Raw genomic sequence first — 19,346 nt, forward strand, 5'->3', positions numbered from 1 at the left:
TGGGCGGATGAGATTAAGAAGTTTGCGGGGATACAGTGGCGGCAACTGACAAAGGACAGGGTTAATTGGAGAGACATGGGAGAGGCCTTTGCCCTGCAGTGGGTGTAGTCAGGCTGATGATGATGATGATGATGATGATCTACCTATCTATCTATCTATCTTACGGCGTGGTTCGGGTATCCACCGAGATATGAGAGAGACAGGCGTCATTTCTTTTCCTTAAAACCAATTTTCTTTTCATTTTCCTTCTCTTACGGCGCGTTCGGGTGGCCAGCGAGATATGAGAGTTTCCTGGCGCACTGTTTTTCTTTCATTTATTTTTTATTTCTGATATTTTATTTCTATCATGCATTTTTTGTTTTTCTTTGTGTCACGGGCGCGGAAGTGACGGCGGCCACCTGCGCCGTGCGTGACGTCAATCGGTTTTTGCGCATGCGCAGAAGTAGCAAATCTGGGCTCCGTCTCACGCGAAGCGCGGTGTTTACTAGCCTAGTGAAGCTTTTCGCTTCAAAAATGAAAACTCTCTTTGGCGTGAACGACTGCGACTTCTAGAGCTGGAGCTAGTAGCACAATAAAGGCTCGACTGTATCAGTAGATTGCAGCATTACCCCATTACAATATCTAACAAACTTCATTTGTTGAGAAGAGAGCAGTGTTATAAGCTTTCACAAGGTCAGGATTCAAGATGCAGATGACGCCACCACCGCCTGTTTAAAAGCAAGCAAAATGTGGTGCAAGATGACAATTTCCTTCGCGCATCACTGATCTTGGGCTGCGCTGCCATATCTATTGAAGCGGTGGTTATGGAGGTCTCTCCAGGAATGAACTGTCTAATTTTATTTGAGGGTGGGTGAAGGCATCAAGTCATATTGTTTTGGCTGGAGTTCTGCATTTCGCCGCAAGAGACACATTGTCATTGCTAAAAGAAGCACAGAATATAAATTTGATGAAAAAATTTCGATGAACGCGTCCTGGGGGAAATTTGACACGGTGTAGTGCTCACCAGAGGCCACATCGTAACTGGGGCAACGGAGTGGATTTCAAGAGAAGGCAAGCGTAGGAGGGGGCTGCAGAGAGTTAGGTGTGCGGATGAGATCAAGATGTTTGCGGGGATGCGTTGCCGCAGCTAGCACGGGATAGGGTTAATTAGAAAGACTACGAACTGCAGTGGGCATAGTCAGGCTGATGATGATGATAATAGTAATGATGAAGATTCAAAGCTCTTCTCTTGGGCCTAAATAAGGCAATGATTACGCACTGCTGATAGGGCGCCCACTCCCGAGTGGTACGTCGGCTGACGAACCTCACAGACAAACAAATATGGGCTTCAAAAGTTGGTAAAACTTGGATGACTCAACAGGAGCGTAATTATACCAAGGCGCTCCTAAATGGGAGTTCATAACCAAATCTTTCCAGCGCTCAAATATATTACACGCGATAACGGCAGCCCATCGCACTGGCGGCAGCGTCATGACCTCTGCGCGGTATCTACCCCCTCCCCATCCATGTCCATTGCATCTATTCCCCACGGAGCTATGGTGATTGTGCAACTTTAATATTACTATGCATACGCCATGGCATATTTTAGCAGATATATGGGTTTCAAGAATAAAGGGGAAAACTCTTTGGTTTTATTTTGAAGAACTTAGTACTCTTGTTTTTGTTTAAGCTGAAAGCCTTACTTGGCCCATTTATTGAACACCTGTCTTTATATATGTGTGGTAACACCAGATGGCACCCATAAAAGATAGCGTCCTCGACGCACCCGAACGCAACAGAATGCATCCGAGTGCATCCGAATTCATCCGAATTCAACGGGCGAAGGGGAAGAAGCATTGAAGCAGCGCGGCACGCAAGTAGTCAATAAATCTCTGTACATCATCATTTATCATCATTTTTTTATAGGGGACCGTTTTCGTGTGACTGCGCTATGGACAGTGAATCGTGTACGTCTACTGCCAGGCCTTCCCGGACAGGTCTCCCAATGTTGTCGATTCAGAAGAAGCACAGCGACGGCGGAGAGAAGCTCAAGACCGGACCAATGCTGCCAGATGTGCAAGGGATCAGCGCTCGGTGGATACAAAGTCATCTTTTTGTCCTCAGTCGCACTTGGCGTAGCCAGCACCAGGTCGTGTCGATGCTGAGAAACCGAGTGGAAGACTACGACTTCCGGCAACGTACGGGGACAAACGCTGATGCAATGGGGTGTTCCTTCCCCTTCTCACATGTAAGCAGCGTTAAGTGTCTCTGCCCACATTTGTCTCATGATGTACTGAATAAATTTAAGAGGCTGGGTCTCTCCAGTCAACCAAGCATGCTGTGTTAAATTCGTTCTTGATTTTGTCGATTATTTTTCTGCTCTAGAAAACGTTGTAAATAATGAAATAATGATGTTACCTCGTTGCAAAACGAACATGTTTAGGGTTTTCTGCGTGAAAATTAATAGATTCTGCGATCCCTGTGCGGTGTATCGAAGGTTCTCGTTTCCCCTTGAAGTAACAATGCCTGTCACAGATGAGGAATTTTGATGTGGAGATTAATATTAGGCTGACGTATTATTGTGCTTTCAGAGGGCTGTGTTGCTTAAGATGCGCAGAATTTCATGCCCTGAGGGTGTTTTGTGTGTGATCTCTTTGAACATGGGTCAAGAAACTTTGCTGTTGTTTTCAAATAATATTTATCTCCCCTCCACCTGGTGCCATGAATTTCACAGTTTTCTTCTTTCTTTGCCAGAAGTTGATTGTACATCAATATTCTTATTCTTTTCAGACGCTTCAAACGACTTCCTCACTGCCCTGTAAGGAAACTGCCTTTGTCTGGTGACACCAACTATATACTGGGTACGGCACGCAACATAAGCTGCGTAGTATTAATGCCAACCAATATTTTATTTTCATTCCAACATTTAGAGAATAACCAGGTCCCTTCTCCAGGAGTGACTAAAATGCGAGCGAGCAGAGCAGGGAGTGGCATTTTCATTCCCAATCTTTACACATAGCGGAGTCTAGCAGCATACGCGGAGGGCAGCCTTACCGGAGCCCTGTCCACCGTCGCCTTTGTGAGCCGGATGTACTATGACTCGACGTGACACACCAGGAATAAATTACGCTGCACGCCCAAGCGCTCACTTCTGCGAAAGCGGTTTGTGGTCGGCGCGGTCGGCGGTGTAGTCGGATTTCACTGCTTGGCGAAGGGGTTCCCTTCACAATTCATTCACTGTACCGCATTCGTTGCTTGCTTGGTTCTCTGAACGAGGCTTTTTCTCTCACCGAAATTTGAGGCCGGGCAGATGGAGCACAGGATGTAGAATGGGATTTAAAAATCCCATTCTACATCTTATACTCTATGTGCCAGGCCTCATACTTTGGAGAGAGAAGAAGCCACCATCATAGAATCACGCAACTCAAGAATAACATGCGGTGAAAGTGTTGAAGGCGAATATATGGATTTAAAAAGATGAAAATTAGGGCGTCCCATGAAATGACGTGTAGTACTCCACTGTAGTGTTTTCGCTTCTGGCTTATATCTGAGGCGCGTAATGTTCCGCTTATATGAAATTCCGTAGAGAGAGCATAGGTTGCTTGCTTCGACAAGCTGAGTTTTTTTTTCATACGCAAAACAACCAAGTTCGCATTCGGCCGCGGCTGGCGAAGGACAGGGTTAATTGGAGAGGCATGGGAGAGGCCTTTGCCCTGCAGCGGACGTAGTCAGGCTGATGATCATGTTGATAATGATGATGATGATGTTCTGAACCTGCTTCAATGTCAGCGCACATGTGTTTCAGTTGCGCTCATTTTAAAAACTTGTCTGATATCACGAATAAATATGATAGAGAAACATTGAGAGCTGTTTTCCCGCAATAACCTGCAAAAAATAAGCGTAGACTATTCTTAAATTGTCTAATATTCTACAACCTGCTCCAAAGTTCATTCACTCTCCGAGGGAGGCAGCAGCAGCGACGTAGTTTTGCATATGTGTTGCAGTAGGAAAAGGAAATCATGTGCGCTTCTTCAAGCGTGAAGCCTGAAAAGCAGCTGTGCTTACTATGCACAATGCAATAAAAGTGGAGAAAGCCCTCGACGTTATTAATTTGACCTCCAAAAGTTGCGCTGCTACGACGTCAAAAAGCAAGCAAGTTCATTCTTTCAGGAGATTTCGTATTAAGGCTTCAAGTTGCGATTTATAGCTAGTCGCCTTATTAGCTTTGTTGCTCATTGTCCTGGGACAGTCACGCAGGGGGGTAGAGCGGGTTCTTCAATCTTAAAAAAGTAATCTGAAAACGTTATATACACACGGTTTTAATTCAGAAATGAAAAACATGTAAGAATGCAAGAGTGTTACTCAGCTGTATGGACGGAAAAACAGGCATTTATCTCAAAAGCTTTTGCATTGTAGGCGCTTTGCTACGTAATGAGTTTTTTTTATTTATTCAATCCTTCTTGCGCGCGTATATACTCATTACACGTGTACTTCTGCCTGTAAATTCGCGGCTTTACCTCCTTCACCGATTGCTTGTTATCTCACCAAAGTCCGCCTCGAGTGTTGATAATGTCCACGCGCAACTAGGTTGAAACCATGGTCACAACCGCTTGCGAGAAAATAGTAAATTTATATTCATTATCTCTGGGTACAGATTGGCCTCTTCCTCGTCTCATTAGCCACTTCTTCAGTGAATCCCAAGCAACCAAAGATCACATTGACGGCTTCGCCGTATCGCCCTTGAGTTGAACTCCAGCCCTGCAATTGTTTGCTTACGGAAATGGCCTAGTATATAAGAAACCTTTATATTCTCCAGCAGGCTCAACAGAATGCATGCATTTCTTGTGAACAAGTTCTTCCTCCGTAACTAAAATTTACGTCAGATGGTCATAGATAAGAACAAAATGACATAAACGACGACTACTGCGAATTCTCGCCTGGCTGTTTATGTTTGGTGGTAATGGAAAAAAAATGTTTTCTTGACGGAGCCTTGTCTGGCGTTGTTTGCCTAGTTCCTTGATAAGGTACTGACGGCCCATAAACCTTTCCAGGGATGGTACGCAGAACGCGTAGTTAGAGCATGTCTGCGTTTCATTCTAGACAAGGAATCGCAAACATAGCCACCGCCCTGCCGGGTTAACTGGATGCTACAAACCAGGCATCAAAAAGATCCAGCTGCGTGAACTAACCTTCAAAGTTGAGTATTTTTGCACTAAAATTGTCCTATGTAGCTGAGGCTGCTTTTCATGCATCATGATAAGGGTAGCAAAAATTTGAGCGCGAACAGAAGTATCGGACCAAAAAACAGAGCTCTCCGTGCCCACTTGTGTTTGCTTGGTTCTTTTCGCTCTGCGGCAACCCATAATATGGGGAACCAACTCACCCGAACTTGTATTATTCTAAACTTTCTACCTTTGTAAACAGATGCGTCTATGCTTTCAGTGCTGGTACCAGGAACTCTTCTTCCTTTGTGTTCTTCTTAGGTAGCCTTGGGTATATCGATATTCGAAAAAGGCTGAAAATAAGAAAATAATCTAAAAGGCCCCACCTTTTCTCACAGCCCATAGTGAAGAAGCAGTGCAAAATGTGTTGCTTACAATTATAAATGGCGAGATAAATTCCTATAACGAGAAAGTAGTAGTAACAGTTATGTACTGTACTACAATTGTTTTTCTACTACGAAGCCTGAACATTGCCATCCGGAAAATAGTTCTGTACATACAGCCGTTCATTAAAAAATAAAGGGTTCCTGGAAAAGGGTGTTTGACGTTGGCTATAATAAGCTTGGAATATGTAAATTACAGGCCACCGAGTGTTTGTGCCACGTACAAGCGGCATAAACACCTACCAGGTTCGGAGTTCGGCAGAATTTGTTGATGACCTGCGCGTTGGCTTGATTGGGGCTGCTACTGCATTCTCGCTTCATGTCGAAGACTTGTTTTATTTAGTTCAACACAGAGGCATTTTCAAAGCAGCTCGCCAGAGGATAGAGAGTACTAGAGTTTTTGATTTCTAGAATTCAGCTGGCATAAGTGCTGACAGGTTTTTGGAGCTGCCTGAATTTTATCTCACATCCCCCGTTGTGTCATTCAATGTCACACTTACTGCTAAAAATCCGGACTCTGTATCGGCTCCTCGGTAGCCTCGGCTTTATGTGTATCTACCTGGCTGCGATGAACACAAAACTGCAATAATGCCTTCATGGCAGGACAAACACGTCATTAAAGTCCACCGATACGTAGGTGACTACCAGGTAATTTCAGAAAATGTTGCAGCTGAATGGTTACACGAAACAGCTAACGACATTCCTGACCTGTTCACAGCGCCATCCGGTGGCCTAAACTTCACTTTTGGAATGCCAGTTGACAATAAGATTCATTTCCTAGGTTTACGGCTATACTCCAGTGGGCACATGTTTGCTGGTGCTGTAATGTCCGGTGAAGGAAAGTCTACTGCCTTTCGCCAGTGCGCACTAAAAGCTAGTTAAACGGTGGATACGGACAAGCGCACTTGAGGCAGCGTTGAACAAGAGCTGCGAGCACATGCCGTCTCCAGATTTGAAAAGCAGGTACAACGCGCCACTGCTTAGCCGGCTACTCACCATACTTGATCTCCAATCTGCCCGAGGCTATGCTTCAAATGCTAAAAGTGCAGGCGAAGGATAGGAAAGAAAAAGGAAAGAGCCACGTGGCAGTCATCCCCTACCTCCACAAAATCTCGCCCAACATAAAAAAGATGGCAGGAAGGTACAACGTTGGGGTCGCGCTCTCCGCTCCGTGCAAGCTGGCAAAAATATGCGCAGTCGTAAACAGACAAACTCCAACAGCCTGCACAATGAGACATGCGAACCGGTACACAAACTATTGAACCAGGGTAGTACATGAGGTACCACTGACCGGTGCGAAGGTGTACATATGCCAGACGGGGCGATGCTTTAACGTGAGGGCTCAGGAGCATTTCCTCAAGGAAATAAACAGATCCGGAGGACATCTTTCCAAACACTGCAATCAGGCTAACCACACCTGCCAGCCTCTATTAGCAAGCACCAGGTTCCTGGCGACGGCAAAGAACGAAATTGAAAAGGAAGTGATTGAGGCATATCACATTGCCAAGGCAGGTGAGTCATGTGTAAGCACACATTCACTTTCTTGCACGAAAATAAAATAGGTTTCCTGCATCGTATCTAAAGTTTGTTTCCTCTGTGTCGCACATGCTTACATGAATGCACTTGCTTCCTTTCTTATGTTTCGTCATTGTGGCCTTCTACCAGTTTGACTCCGCCTTTTGCTTTGATGCTTTAAGCGAATTTTAGCGCCTGGTTTGTCTCTTGCTTACGCTTTTTAGTGTTTAGCCGCGTTATATGTTGGTCCCCCAAAAAAATCTCTTTTTAGAATTTGACATGGTTTTTGCTTCGTTGTTTTTACTGCTTGTTGCACGCTCGAATGGTTTTTGATCAAGGTCAATCTTGTTTATTTTTTTACTGCTGAGCCGCATTACTCCCTGGCCTCCCTACTTTTGTATAAGCCTTATTTGTTTATTTATAATTTGACTCTAGCTTTGCTTCGATATTTTTAGTGATTGTTCAGTGATTGCCTGCCGAGATTTTCTTTTGGACAACGCACTTTGGCAGCGTGGATGGAAAAACCGTACTGTCTCCTTCCCCTTTTTTTCCCTTTCTTGCCATGCGCAATTGGCTCCCTGACTGCCACGTTATTTAATATGGGTTTATAATGTGCAGGGTGGCTTCACAGTAAAACCGTTGATAGCGCCCGTCCTGTGTTTCTGCTGGGTTCTGTGCCTTTTCTTCTGCGCTGCCCACTAATGTTTCAAATATGAATGAACTATCCCAAGCTCAAATTTTAGGTTATCATAAACGTTCGCCCAAGCAAAGTTATTCGTCTACAATCGAAGCTCTTAAGTTTTTGCAAAAAGTTGGTAGTTCAGGAAAAAATTTTCTGATTCAGATACCAGAATGGGTCTAATGTCTTAATTCTGCCATGTCAAACATGATTTCCCTTTCATCATTCACCTAAACACTTTACAGTGGCGCTGATTCCAGCGACTACTGGCGAAAATTGGCGGCGCCCTACCCGTCGTGCTGCTTAGGTTAGTTTTTAAAGCTACTGGAAAGAGCAGGCAATAGTGCCATGCTCGATTTTGCAAAGAATATTCATGAACTTGTCGAAAAACACATTCCATACAATACGGCGTTAGAAGATACGCAAATGCACCATGGTATAGTACACACATGTCTACCAAACACAAAGAAACTTCACAGCAACGCTAAATTTTCGCCTACTCTTACCAGGCGCTCCACGTGGAAAATAGTATCTGAAGCTCACCTAACAGCATCAAAAGATGAAAATGAAAAATTAAATTTTCTTTCTAACACTCTTACATCAATGCTGAAAACAAATGCTAGGAAGCTTTAGCGCACAGTTAACCTGTCAACCTTTGACTATATTGCTTTTGAAGATTCATCGCATATCCCGGTTCACATGGATGAGTGTGCGATAGTCGTTAACGATTACGCCATGAAAAACTTTTCTCGCGCCAAAAACCTTCTTTCGTCTCCCACACATTGTTAGAACTTCAATCAGATGCCCATTATCATTGTTGCCAAATTACTGTTCTCTCGGTTATTATGGAATAAAAGCCCAGGTCCTAAAAATTACACGAGCTTATATTTTGAGGAATGTTAAGAAAATATTTTCACCAATCGCTAAATACATCCTGACTTCCTATTGCTTGGAAAATAGGGAAGGTCGTCGCAATACACAAATCCGCCGATAAAACTGATCCTGCGGACTGTAGACCCACATCCCTCACCAGCACTTGCTGCAAGCTGCTAGAACATTTACTTTTTTCTCAGTTAATTAACTTCCTTGAATCAAAATCATTTTTGCACCTGGTCTCAACATGGCTTCCGTAAATAATATTCATGTGTAACTAAGATATATCCTTCACGCACAATCTCACAAACTCCACGACCTTTTCAACCGTTCATCTCGTGGCGACTACTTTTTTTATTTTTCTAAAGCCTTCGACGACGTTTTCCACTCGCTCTTTCTTTACCAAAAAAACGTTAAATGTTTACTACAGCGTTCTGAAGTGCATTAAATGTTTTCCAACTGAACGCTCGCGATTGGTTGCCGCTAACGGCCATAACTCGCCGCTAACCCATGTGGATTATGGTGTATCACAAGGATCTGTTATTAAGCCATTTTGTTCTTATCTACATTAATGACCTTTCCTCAAATGTTTCTCCTAATATTTATCTTTTTGTTAACGGCTATGTTATTTTCCGCTAACGAAGTGATGCTATCGACGCTACTCCTTTAGAGAATGACTGCTATAGTAGACTGGTGTAATACTTGCATGGGTCATGGAACTTAATAACTTAATACCAACAAATGTAAAGTTTTTACCTATCTCGTACAAGTTCCATCCTCACAATTTATTGCGTACATAATACTGCTTTGTAATCAGTTTACGCTTAGACGTACCTCGGAGCATATATTACAAATGATCTATCCTGGAGTAGTAATATTTGTTATATCATCAGTAATGCAAATCGTATGCTAGACTATCTCCCCCATAATTTTTCCAGTCCTCCATTTTCCCCTAAATTGCTGTTTTTGAAGATTCTTATACACCAGAAACTTGGATACCAGCCATCAGTATGAGATCCTGCTCATGCCAATCTAACCCATTCTCTTGAATAGGTTCAAAATTATTCCATTCGCTTTATCCTCTCTAATTACAACTGAACAGCCCGCATATTAACCTTAAAAAGTAGCTTTTAGCAATTTTGTTTAGCGTCCCGCCATAAACTTTCTCGTTTACCAGCCATCCCATAGTACACAGAGAACTGATTTTGAACTGCTCTACTGCTCCTATCGCATTGACCACTCACAAAATTGATCTGGATCGCTGTAATACTAAAACCTTTTTTTTTAGTCATATATCCTGCTTACATCTTACGAACGGAATCACCTTCCTGCGGAAATTGTTTCTGCCAATAATAACAAAGTGTATCGAAACTGTTTAGCTAATAATGTATGATTAGGAAAATCTTATATATACAACGTCTCGCTGTGGTGTATGATTAGATAATATTTGGCTAACATTGTACTATTACGAGAAACTATTTTATAACGTTTAAAAGCATTTCTTGTTCATTGTTGCATATTTATAGTACTCCCTTGTGTTATGCCCCTGGCCCTCAGAGTAAATTAAGTAAATAAATAAAAAGGTAGTGCCAGTGCCTTTCAACTCTGCAACTCGAACAAGCACTGCACAAAAATAACGTCTTTATTCAACATTTATTCCTCTAAAATGTGGGGTTGGCTGAGGCATGACGTCTTTTGTGGAACCTCGTGCCGCTTCATTATAAGAGGGCAAACTACAATGATCCAATAACTTCAGTCACGGTAGCACGCACTTACACGGGATAACCGAGCAAAAATACAGCAGGCACTAAGGGCTGAAGACAGAAAGAAGCGTACAGTCTATAAGTACGTTAGACCAAAACTAACAACACGGAGTCACACCAGTATGTCAGCTGGTAAAAGGCCATGCACCGCCCTTATGTGCGAATCCTCGAAGGTGCTAGGGTAGATCCAAGTCACTCCACAAGTCCATGACGTCGGTTTCTTCAGTCCTTTCTTCTATCCATTGTTTCATTCTTGTGACTTGATTCTGTGTTAAGTGCTTCTTCCAGTCACCAATGATCCCCTTCCGCACGTAGCCTGAACCTTCGTGCATTTCTTCTCTCGTTGCAGTACTCTTCCTGAACCCATCAAAAGATTTGAGAGACTTTTCAGGTGTCAGTTCCATCAAGTTTCGGATGCGCTCAAGGGGGCTGTAGTTGAAGATCACCTTCATGTTCCTTAGACTGATCGATTCCAAAACCTTGTCAAGAAGTCCTCGATCTTCTTTCAAAGCTGTACAATGCTCTTCTCCGAGAAACTCTGCTATCTTAAGAACCATGCCTGCAGCGTCTTGCTTCAGTTGTTCATACGTAAGGAACAACACATTTGCCTCATCTCGCAGGTTGTACCAAACTAAAAGGTGGTCGAAGTAGTCTCCGTAGACGACCTTTCCCGCAATAAAATTTTCGAAGAAGGAGTCAAAGCTCACGTCTGAGCAGCTCTTGGGAGTCATACCTTTCAGGAAGTAGTAAAAGGAAACGCAGCAGTCATACGGATTTCTTGCGACGTATATATACTTGGCTTCCTTGGAGAAGACCATGTTCTTCAGTGGGAGATGCGTGATCAACGGTCCTTTTCTGGCTGGTCTGATCGCAGCTTCAGCGCCAAGCAATTCGATGTAAGGCGCATAAAGCATGTAATCTCCTGGGTCTTTTGGTGGGCTCCCTTTGGTTAAGATGTTTGAGATAATGTATCCTGTCCATGTTGTGCCACATTTTGGATATGTCACTAGAATCACGTCATTGTCTCGAGGCTCGTACTTCATTGCAGACAGCACATTTTCGTCAGGAAAAAGTTCCAGAAAAGGGACTCCGTTGATGTTCTTGTAAGCTTCCGTGTTCATGGCGGGGATTACCTGTCGCTGTAACAAAAAAGAAAAGCTCGACTTAGAAGTCGGTTGTAACTGAACGCAAGTGCAGCTTCATTTAATAATTTTGATCTTGTCGCCGAATAATGTTTTTGTTGTATGTCTCTCTTAATGCCTTCTCGGAATAGCCAAAAGTGTCTGGAAGTGTCAACATATGCAAGATTTATAATAAAAAAACGTTAAATTAGCAAAAAGAAAGGCGCTTTGCAAAAATTTGCCCATGTGCAACTTGCCAAATCTGAAATATCATAATAATGTTTCTTTGCAATTGAAGAGGCGTCGAGAGACGAGCTGCTCACAAGTACCCTGTCCAGCCTACAGCCCACCGTTTTTGTCAATTTTAGAAGGGGCAGTGCATAAAATATATGTACAAATTTTACGAAATAACATGCAACATAAGGAGAAAATTGTGTTTTTAAAAGAAACAATGTTCCAGAAGAATAAAGAAGCACCACATAATAGCATGACATCGCAAAGAAATGTTTAACCCGCAAAAACCCGTCCGCCGCGGGCCTGCTTCGCTGGTAACCATTTCTTGTTTTGTCCGGATTCTTGTGATCAAATTACAGGGTTCACCTCAATCGTATTACTGCGCAGGTACGAGGAAAAGCGGGAGTGGATTACTTTAATCTTCCAGTTACGGTATAGAAGCATCAAGATCATTCATAAAACCTATTAAATCAAGTACTTCGGAGCGCAGTTGCACGTACCGTATTTGAAAAAGTAACCTATATTTCTTACGACTTATACGGGGACTCCACGGACAAATTCAGTGAGGCCACTGTATCCAGTCAGGCGCGACGGGGTTAAGCGACAGCCTCTCAGCTGCGTTAAATTCCTGTGACAGAAGTTTTCTACTGCTTCCGCTTCTCCAGTGGTCCGCCACTCAAACGTTCACACCGGGCACGGTCTGAGAATGCCACCACCGCGCTACCGCAGATGACATTGTGACTGCTTTAGAGATGTCTGCGTGGTGGCGTATGTGCCTCGGCGTGCCTGATCACGCCTGCCTACTTCTGGCCAACGCCGCTGCCGTAGACCCAAGTGGCACTGACGTACAGGTGCATAGAATCCATCTAATGAACCCGTATCTCGAGCAGCTTGTACAGGCATTCAGAGCTGCGGAAATTTCGGGCTTTGCGGAGCGGACAGCATACTTGCTGAGGGGGCTTCCTCACATGGGACTGCTGCTCAACCGTTATTGGCATTTTTGTAGCGTTTACATTTTGCTATGTAGTGGTGACAACGCCGAAGTGAACAGACGGGGAGAGGGAGGGGTCACTGAAAGCGAACTCTTTACTGGGCTGTCTTGTGCCTGGAAAGAACTGAAGAACTCGGCGGCGGCGATAGGAACAATCTTGCTCGGCAGTCGTCGAAGAACAGATTCACCGCCTCTCTCGCCCACGATCAATTTCAATCTGGCTAAGAACCTTCAAGATAAAGGGCGAAAAGCAACTGCAACAACCTCGTAAAATGCGGAAGCAGTAGCGTTTGCGTGCAATCATTCGAGACAAGCCTGGTCTCATCTCGCGTCACATTGTAATAAAGACACATGCGGTGGCTTTCAACATGAAGAAACAAAAAGTACAAAATAAGGGCAATATGCCAATCCCCGGAAATTCTGCGCATTCTGTCACATGACTAATTGTTCAAACATAGGCAATGTTATATGCGCAATTAGAAATACACCGCACCATGCTTTCTTGCCTAGTGCAGACCGCACTTTGACCGCTATAGTGGTATATCGCTCTCTGATTTCGTGCTATGCATGAGAAAGGGATATATTCAAAAATGTATCGCAAAATGCCAAAAACAGAGGGGGTTTAGGGAAGAAATTTTATGCATATAGAAGCGAGGAGCCCAATCCGAATGTTAACCCGGCAATAATATGCAGAATTCCCAGTCTTGAACAGAGCGAATTTTGGCGCACTTACGTCTCGTCCAGTCGTTGCCTTTGCGGCAAGGTCTTGTTCCTTGGCAGCTGGGATTTTTTTCGAGCTGCTTATATATTCCTCCTGGTATATAACACCTGTCTTATCAGGCGTTTTCCTGATTATAGGCTTTTACCACTTGGGAAAGAGCAGTCGCAGTAGAAAGTGTATTTGAAGAATGATAATATGCTAAGCTAAGGAAAACAATTCTTCATTCTTATCTCTAGTCCCCTATCGCTGCCTGTTGTTAGTGTAATGAGCTCGCGACATTAAACGTAGTATAATTTTCTATCTATAATATAGAAATTGTTTCGTAACAAAAAATTTCTGTCAAGAAATAATGCACTTGGTTTTAATGTATCAGGTTAGTTATGTACATAAATGCAGAAGGTAAGGCATCATATGACGTGTAAGCGCTTGCACGGCCAATGAAACATATCCGGATAGCAAGCCAACAAGCCTAGAAATACCCGTCATGGCATCCTGTATCCTGTCCTATTTACGAGGTGTAACATCCTAAACCTTCTAAGGATGTGAGGGTTGGCGTAGTGAAGGGCTTCGGAAATTTCGACCTCCTGGGGTTGTTTAACGTGCACTGACATCGCAAAGTACACGGCCCTCTAGAATTTCACCTCCATCGAAATTCGACCGCAGCGGCTGGGATATAACCCGCATCTTTCGGGTCCGCAGACGAACGTCATAATCATTGAGCCATCGTGGCGGGGCAGTAGTGTAAGAAGCCATCAGACAGATGAACAACATACGAAATACAGGTAACGCTGCCAGTTCTTCAATGGTGCTGGCGGTAAAACTTTATTTCCCACAGTAGGGGTCTTGAAGGACACTCGGCTAGGCGCCAGGTGTAGAGGGCAGCTCCTACGTAGGCACAGAGAGACCGAAGCTCTCCGCGAATACTTACTCTTTAGCGCGGTTCTCTGAGGCTAGAAAAAGCTAAATTAATTGCAACACGGTTATCAATGCATCGTTTAGTAATAACGTGAAGAGTTTAAATGAAATGATGAGAAATAATATGTAATTTGAATGTCTGATTTTCTTAACAATAGTATCTTTTGCTGCCAAACAAACATTGTTGGATCGACAATGCGAGAGCTATTTCATTCTAACCAGGAAAACAAGTAAAAGGGAAATGTCCTCGTTGCCTACCGAAGCAAACAATGATGTCACAATCAGTTTATGGAGGCTGACAAGCACTCCTTTTCTTGACCACTACAGTCGCTCTCGAGGCAGTTCTGTAAGGTCAAGGCGGTGGTATACAGAAATAATATTCGGTAGGAGCCCAGCGCCACCTGAAATATTTGTTTGCAGAGTGGTTTGATTCCCGTCTCCTGGTTATGTCATCCTCTTCGTTTCTCATGAACCTGCATATCTGTGGCGAACCCGCCGCTTCGCAAGGCCGCTGTCACAGACTTTTTCAGTAATATGCCTGCGTCCGCTTCTTCCGTTTCCAAAGGAATCACAGGTCAGTGCTGGCTACTAAAGAACTGTTTACTACGGGACATTTATCACATGGCAGGGGATCGGTATGAATGGGCTTATATTCTTGAATACTTCTTTTTAAAACGTAATGTTGGTTTTGCATGTAGCAGTCAAGATAGCGACTGGTGAAAGTTTAAGCAACCTGCTCTGCGTGCAATAATCCTCATCAATCCTGTTCCATTCAAAACCGCCATTGGAGACCATCTGTGTTTATATTACCTGTTTTGTTTGCCCACACCTCATGTAATGTCCCCTGTGGACCCTTGAGGAAACAATAAATAAATAAATAAATAATGAAATGCCGAAAACAAACTAAGTGAAATTAGAGAAGTTCAGCATATAGAATTGAAGTTACCGTTTCTACTTTCTGGCTACTTGTGCGCTACAAGTTTGATAAAGTAGTGAAAAAGGACACCGAAACATGGGGGAATAAATTATATATATGTGAGGAGAACGGGTACAGCCTGTCTCAAATAATTTGTAACTTTATTAAGTAGCATCCGCAATATGCATCAGTAAATACCCTTCTGTTTAGGCTGTATAAGAACTATCCAAAGAGCTGTGAAAACATTCTGGATTGCATATAAGAAAATTACAACAAAAAGGCCGCCACCGTCTCGAAGATTTTGAAGGAAGGAGCGTTGGTGTTTGGTTTACTAGAATTGATACGAATGAGATTAAAGGGAGGCAGACCAATGAAAATACGAATTTGTGCATTTATTTCTCCATGTGATAAACACGCTCACAAACATTTCACTTGTACATATTACAACCAACTACCACACACGCAGTTGTTTCTCATCATCATCACGTGATGGTTTCTAAAGCCACAGGCGGCAAGTGGTTTTTCTACAATGCCATTGCACATGGCGCTACAAGTCTCAATGCGAGATGTGCTGATTCCTAGTTGCTGCCACAGATGGCGCTGTGATGTCAGGGTGGTAGCATACCCTACGAAATCTCTAAACGTGATGAGTAAGAGTTAACGCTCTTAAAAATTTCGTGTGCTTTCGTATTTTGAGTTAGGCTGTCAAAACGCGCATGTAAGCCGCAACGACCCCATCATAAAATTTGAGATAAATTTCATAATGGATTTTCAGCGCACTACTTAATATTGCACAAACTTCTTTTAGAGCAAACAAGGCTGATCTAGAAGAGGGCAAATACGGGCTGGTTGGTACATGTTTAAAGAATTGTAAAAAAATTGTAAAAGCGCTGGTGTTTGTCCTTCTCTTCTCTCGTCTTCCGTTACGTTCTTTTTTCCAATTCCCCAAGCAAGGCTTATCTCCGCTATCCAATAATTCAATGACATTGTGTGCAGTAAATACTTTTCTGACCTTGTATCAGAGGTGACTCAATTCTCTATTGCAAGTTATTAAAGCCCATCGATAGGATGCATTACCCTAGCTTATGGTTTGTTGCATCAAATAAATATTTTTTTCGCATCCGAAATCCACATTTTCCATCTTTGTTTATCTATGTGTGACCGCCCTGAAAAAATTCTCTATAAGGATCCAGATAAGGATTTAATAAATACCCACTCTTTGCATTCTTACTGCTCTTCAGCTCACCAGCATCTGTGAAGCACGAAAGCTTCTTCCCGGTGGAAGTAATAATGTACAATTAAGCGTCAGTACTTTGCCTAATACGTAAACTGACATCGCGACCATGCTGTGCATTATACAGCAATGCCTCTGACAAAAACTTTTAACCATGATACATTTTGCGCAAAAAGGGATCAGTAGTGCCCTATGACATGGGCAGGAATGCGTTGAGGAGGAGAGCTAATGGTGATCATTTCTTCCACTGCTTTTGCATTATAATTGGATGCATTATGTCACTTATCAAATCTTCGTCTCCTTAAACGACGATCTGTAGCAATTGTAAAAGGGTACTTTTTAATCGAAGAGTAAGACTTCGTTTATGTAAGTGGTGGCATAGTCACTGGAAATAAAGATTTGGGAATAGGGTCTCAATGCAACAGTTGGTTTATGAGGAATCGTCTAGAGACAGTGCCCACCAAACCAACACTTTGCATGGTCTGACCACATGACACAAGAGATATAATTCCTTCACAATTTTATGGACATTTCATGCCGTACCTTACTTCTACAAACTGTCTGCACAGAATTGAGCGACACGCTAAAGGTGTCGCACTGCACCCTATATCGGGAGCGCTTGAATTGTTCGGCGTTGCCTTGCTATTAATAATGCCTGGGTCGTAAGGGCAGAGCTGAAACATACAGTGGCTGCTAATTATTTCTGAATTAGCGTTTACTAGTTTAGAAGAAAAAACTGCCCACCAATCATTTCCGTTTGCTCATTTTAGGCAGCACCACACGTCAAGCTGTAACCTGGGTGGTTCCACACAATTCTGCAAGTTTTGAACGAAATAAATCCGTTTATGCTAGCTTTGTATCGAACCACAGGAAGGAAGCGCACCACACTCCTTAACGGTGTTTGGGGGGAGACCTGAGTCTCGATCAAAGAGCGTACCTTCTTTGCGGCTCCCTTGGGCGTTGGTGGCCGGCAACTACTGCAGCCTCCTTTAAGACTTCTGTCGGCAGGCAGGTATTTTGATGCTGGTGCCTCTATTTATTCTGCAGAATTTGGCACAAGGGCAACACCTGAGCCAGAATAAAGCTCCTGTTATCAGAAATGGCCCATAGTTGAACACTGGTGCCATTCAGATAAGATCTAAGGAATGAGATGAAAGAAGAAACGGGCCAAAACAACGTCTTCACATTTATGTCCTTGTTTATCGCCTCCTAACACAAAAACACCAGCCCAAGTTCAATGAATGGCGGCAGCATAGCTGCTGATATCAATTCCAAAGTAGGCTACTCTCCTGATCTCTAAGGAGGAATTTGTATTTGAAAATGAGCTCTTAATTCTTATTCGGCTCCTTATTTGAATTCAATTTTGAAGCTAAACATGGCTGTTGCGCTTTATTTATATCACCTAATAAAGAGAGAAATTGGTAAAGTACAGCTTTGCTTGGTTCTCAACGTAATAGTTGTGCCTTAATCAAGAGGTTTCTAAATGTTTATTTCATACGTTATCCACGAGCAGTAGCACTGAAGGAAAACTGACGACAGAACCTGATCTTTTAGCAGAGTAACAAAGCATGACTCTTTAGGATGTCTTTCCAGGACAGAGAATGTACAGTTACGCATTTTCAATAAATAGCATTTCATACTTACACGTCCTTTCTGTCCGATTTAAAGCGATAACGATTGAACTAAGAAGGGTACGCAATTAAAAATTTTAGTCATATATTATATTGTCACCGACAAACGCAGCACAAAAGCGGGAAGCACAGCGTTTCCTAGGACGAAGCCCGCCGAACCGCCGAGCTCATGCAGAACGAAGACGACGCGCGGCCACGCGCCTGGAGGCAAGGTTCGGCCACCAGGTGGTGGTGGTGAAAAACGTTTATTCAAAGAGAGCTTGAGGGCTAAAAAACCCTGCTGCATGGTCGATATCCTTAGTCCGGGACACCGCACGACGAGGCCCCGTCGTGCGGTGGCTGCCCTCCTCAACTGCTCCACGCTGGAGTCCCTTTGGGACTCCAACGTGGAGCAGTTGAGGAGGGCAGTCTCCCATGCCTCTCGGGTGGGGGTGGGGGAAGGGGGAAGGTGAGGATTCTGAGTACATGCCCACACCATGTGAAAGATATCGCAGATCTCTCCACAGTGCGGGCAGCGCCCATCTGTGTCCGGATCGAAGTGTTTTGCTATGGCAGGACAGAGAAGGGTTCCTGTCTGCAGGCGCCGCAGAGTTCGCTCCTCCGCCTTACTCAGCCCCTTGGAAGGTGCCGGGTAGAGACGGTGGCTGTCGCAATAATGATTTAGGATTTCGCGGAACCGCAGAAGCGGTTTATGAGCTTCTGAGCCAGGAGAGCTAGGATGAGGAGCCCGGTGTGTGAGCGCTCGGGCGGCCGCATCAGCGGCCTCATTGCCTCGTAGACCCTGGTGGCCAGGAGCCCAGATCACTTTTGTGCGAGTTGGATCGGCGAGAGCGCGTCTTAGAATTTGCGAGGCAAGAGGTGATATTTCGCCTGCAAGATAATGTTCACAGGCCCGGCGAGAGTCTGTGATAACCGTTTTCGATTTTGGATCGGCGGCAGCGAGAGCTATTGCGACTTCCTCCGCTCGTGTTGAATTTGGGGCCCGAAAAGATAGCCCATCGACATTCATTCCCGGTGGACTACGGCAGCCGTGAAGAATCCCGCGGGCGACGGCCCTGTGATGTGCACGTAGTAGACGCCCTCTTTATATCCATATTGCCTCTCAAGCGTGCGAACCCGCCCTTGTCGTCTGCCTTCATGTGAAGCCATGTCCATGTTACGCTGGAGCG

General features: G+C 43.9%; 1 protein-coding gene across 2 annotated transcripts; it reads right to left on the bottom strand.

Moving 5' to 3' along the window:
- Nucleotides 1-10,106: 10,106 nt before the first annotated feature.
- Nucleotides 10,107-17,530, bottom strand: LOC149333481 (sulfotransferase 2A8-like). Of its 2 annotated transcripts, none has more exons than XM_089556066.1 (2): nucleotides 17,484-17,530; nucleotides 10,107-11,553 (listed from the first exon to the last, which is right to left on the bottom strand). In XM_089556066.1, exon 2 carries the CDS (start codon nucleotides 11,533-11,535, stop codon nucleotides 10,591-10,593), a length of 945 nt encoding a protein of 314 aa, XP_089412192.1. In that variant the 5' UTR covers nucleotides 11,536-11,553; nucleotides 17,484-17,530; the 3' UTR covers nucleotides 10,107-10,590. The 2 variants fall into 2 exon arrangements, with proteins under 2 accessions (XP_089412192.1, XP_089412191.1); XM_089556065.1 differs by lacking the exon at nucleotides 17,484-17,530 and adding an exon at nucleotides 13,494-13,534.
- Between the last annotated feature and the right edge of the window lie 1,816 nt (nucleotides 17,531-19,346).

The sequence above is a fragment of the Amblyomma mixtum genome, chromosome 8 (assembly GCF_055824585.1).
Source record: "Amblyomma mixtum isolate Tamu chromosome 8, ASM5582458v1, whole genome shotgun sequence".
Taxonomy (NCBI): domain Eukaryota; kingdom Metazoa; phylum Arthropoda; class Arachnida; order Ixodida; family Ixodidae; genus Amblyomma; species Amblyomma mixtum.

Bases quoted from the DNA above. Each gene is read 5' to 3' on its own strand.
- LOC149333481 (XM_089556066.1), bottom strand. From the start codon at position 11,535: ATGAACACGGAAGCTTACAAGAACATCAACGGAGTCCCTTTTCTGGAA.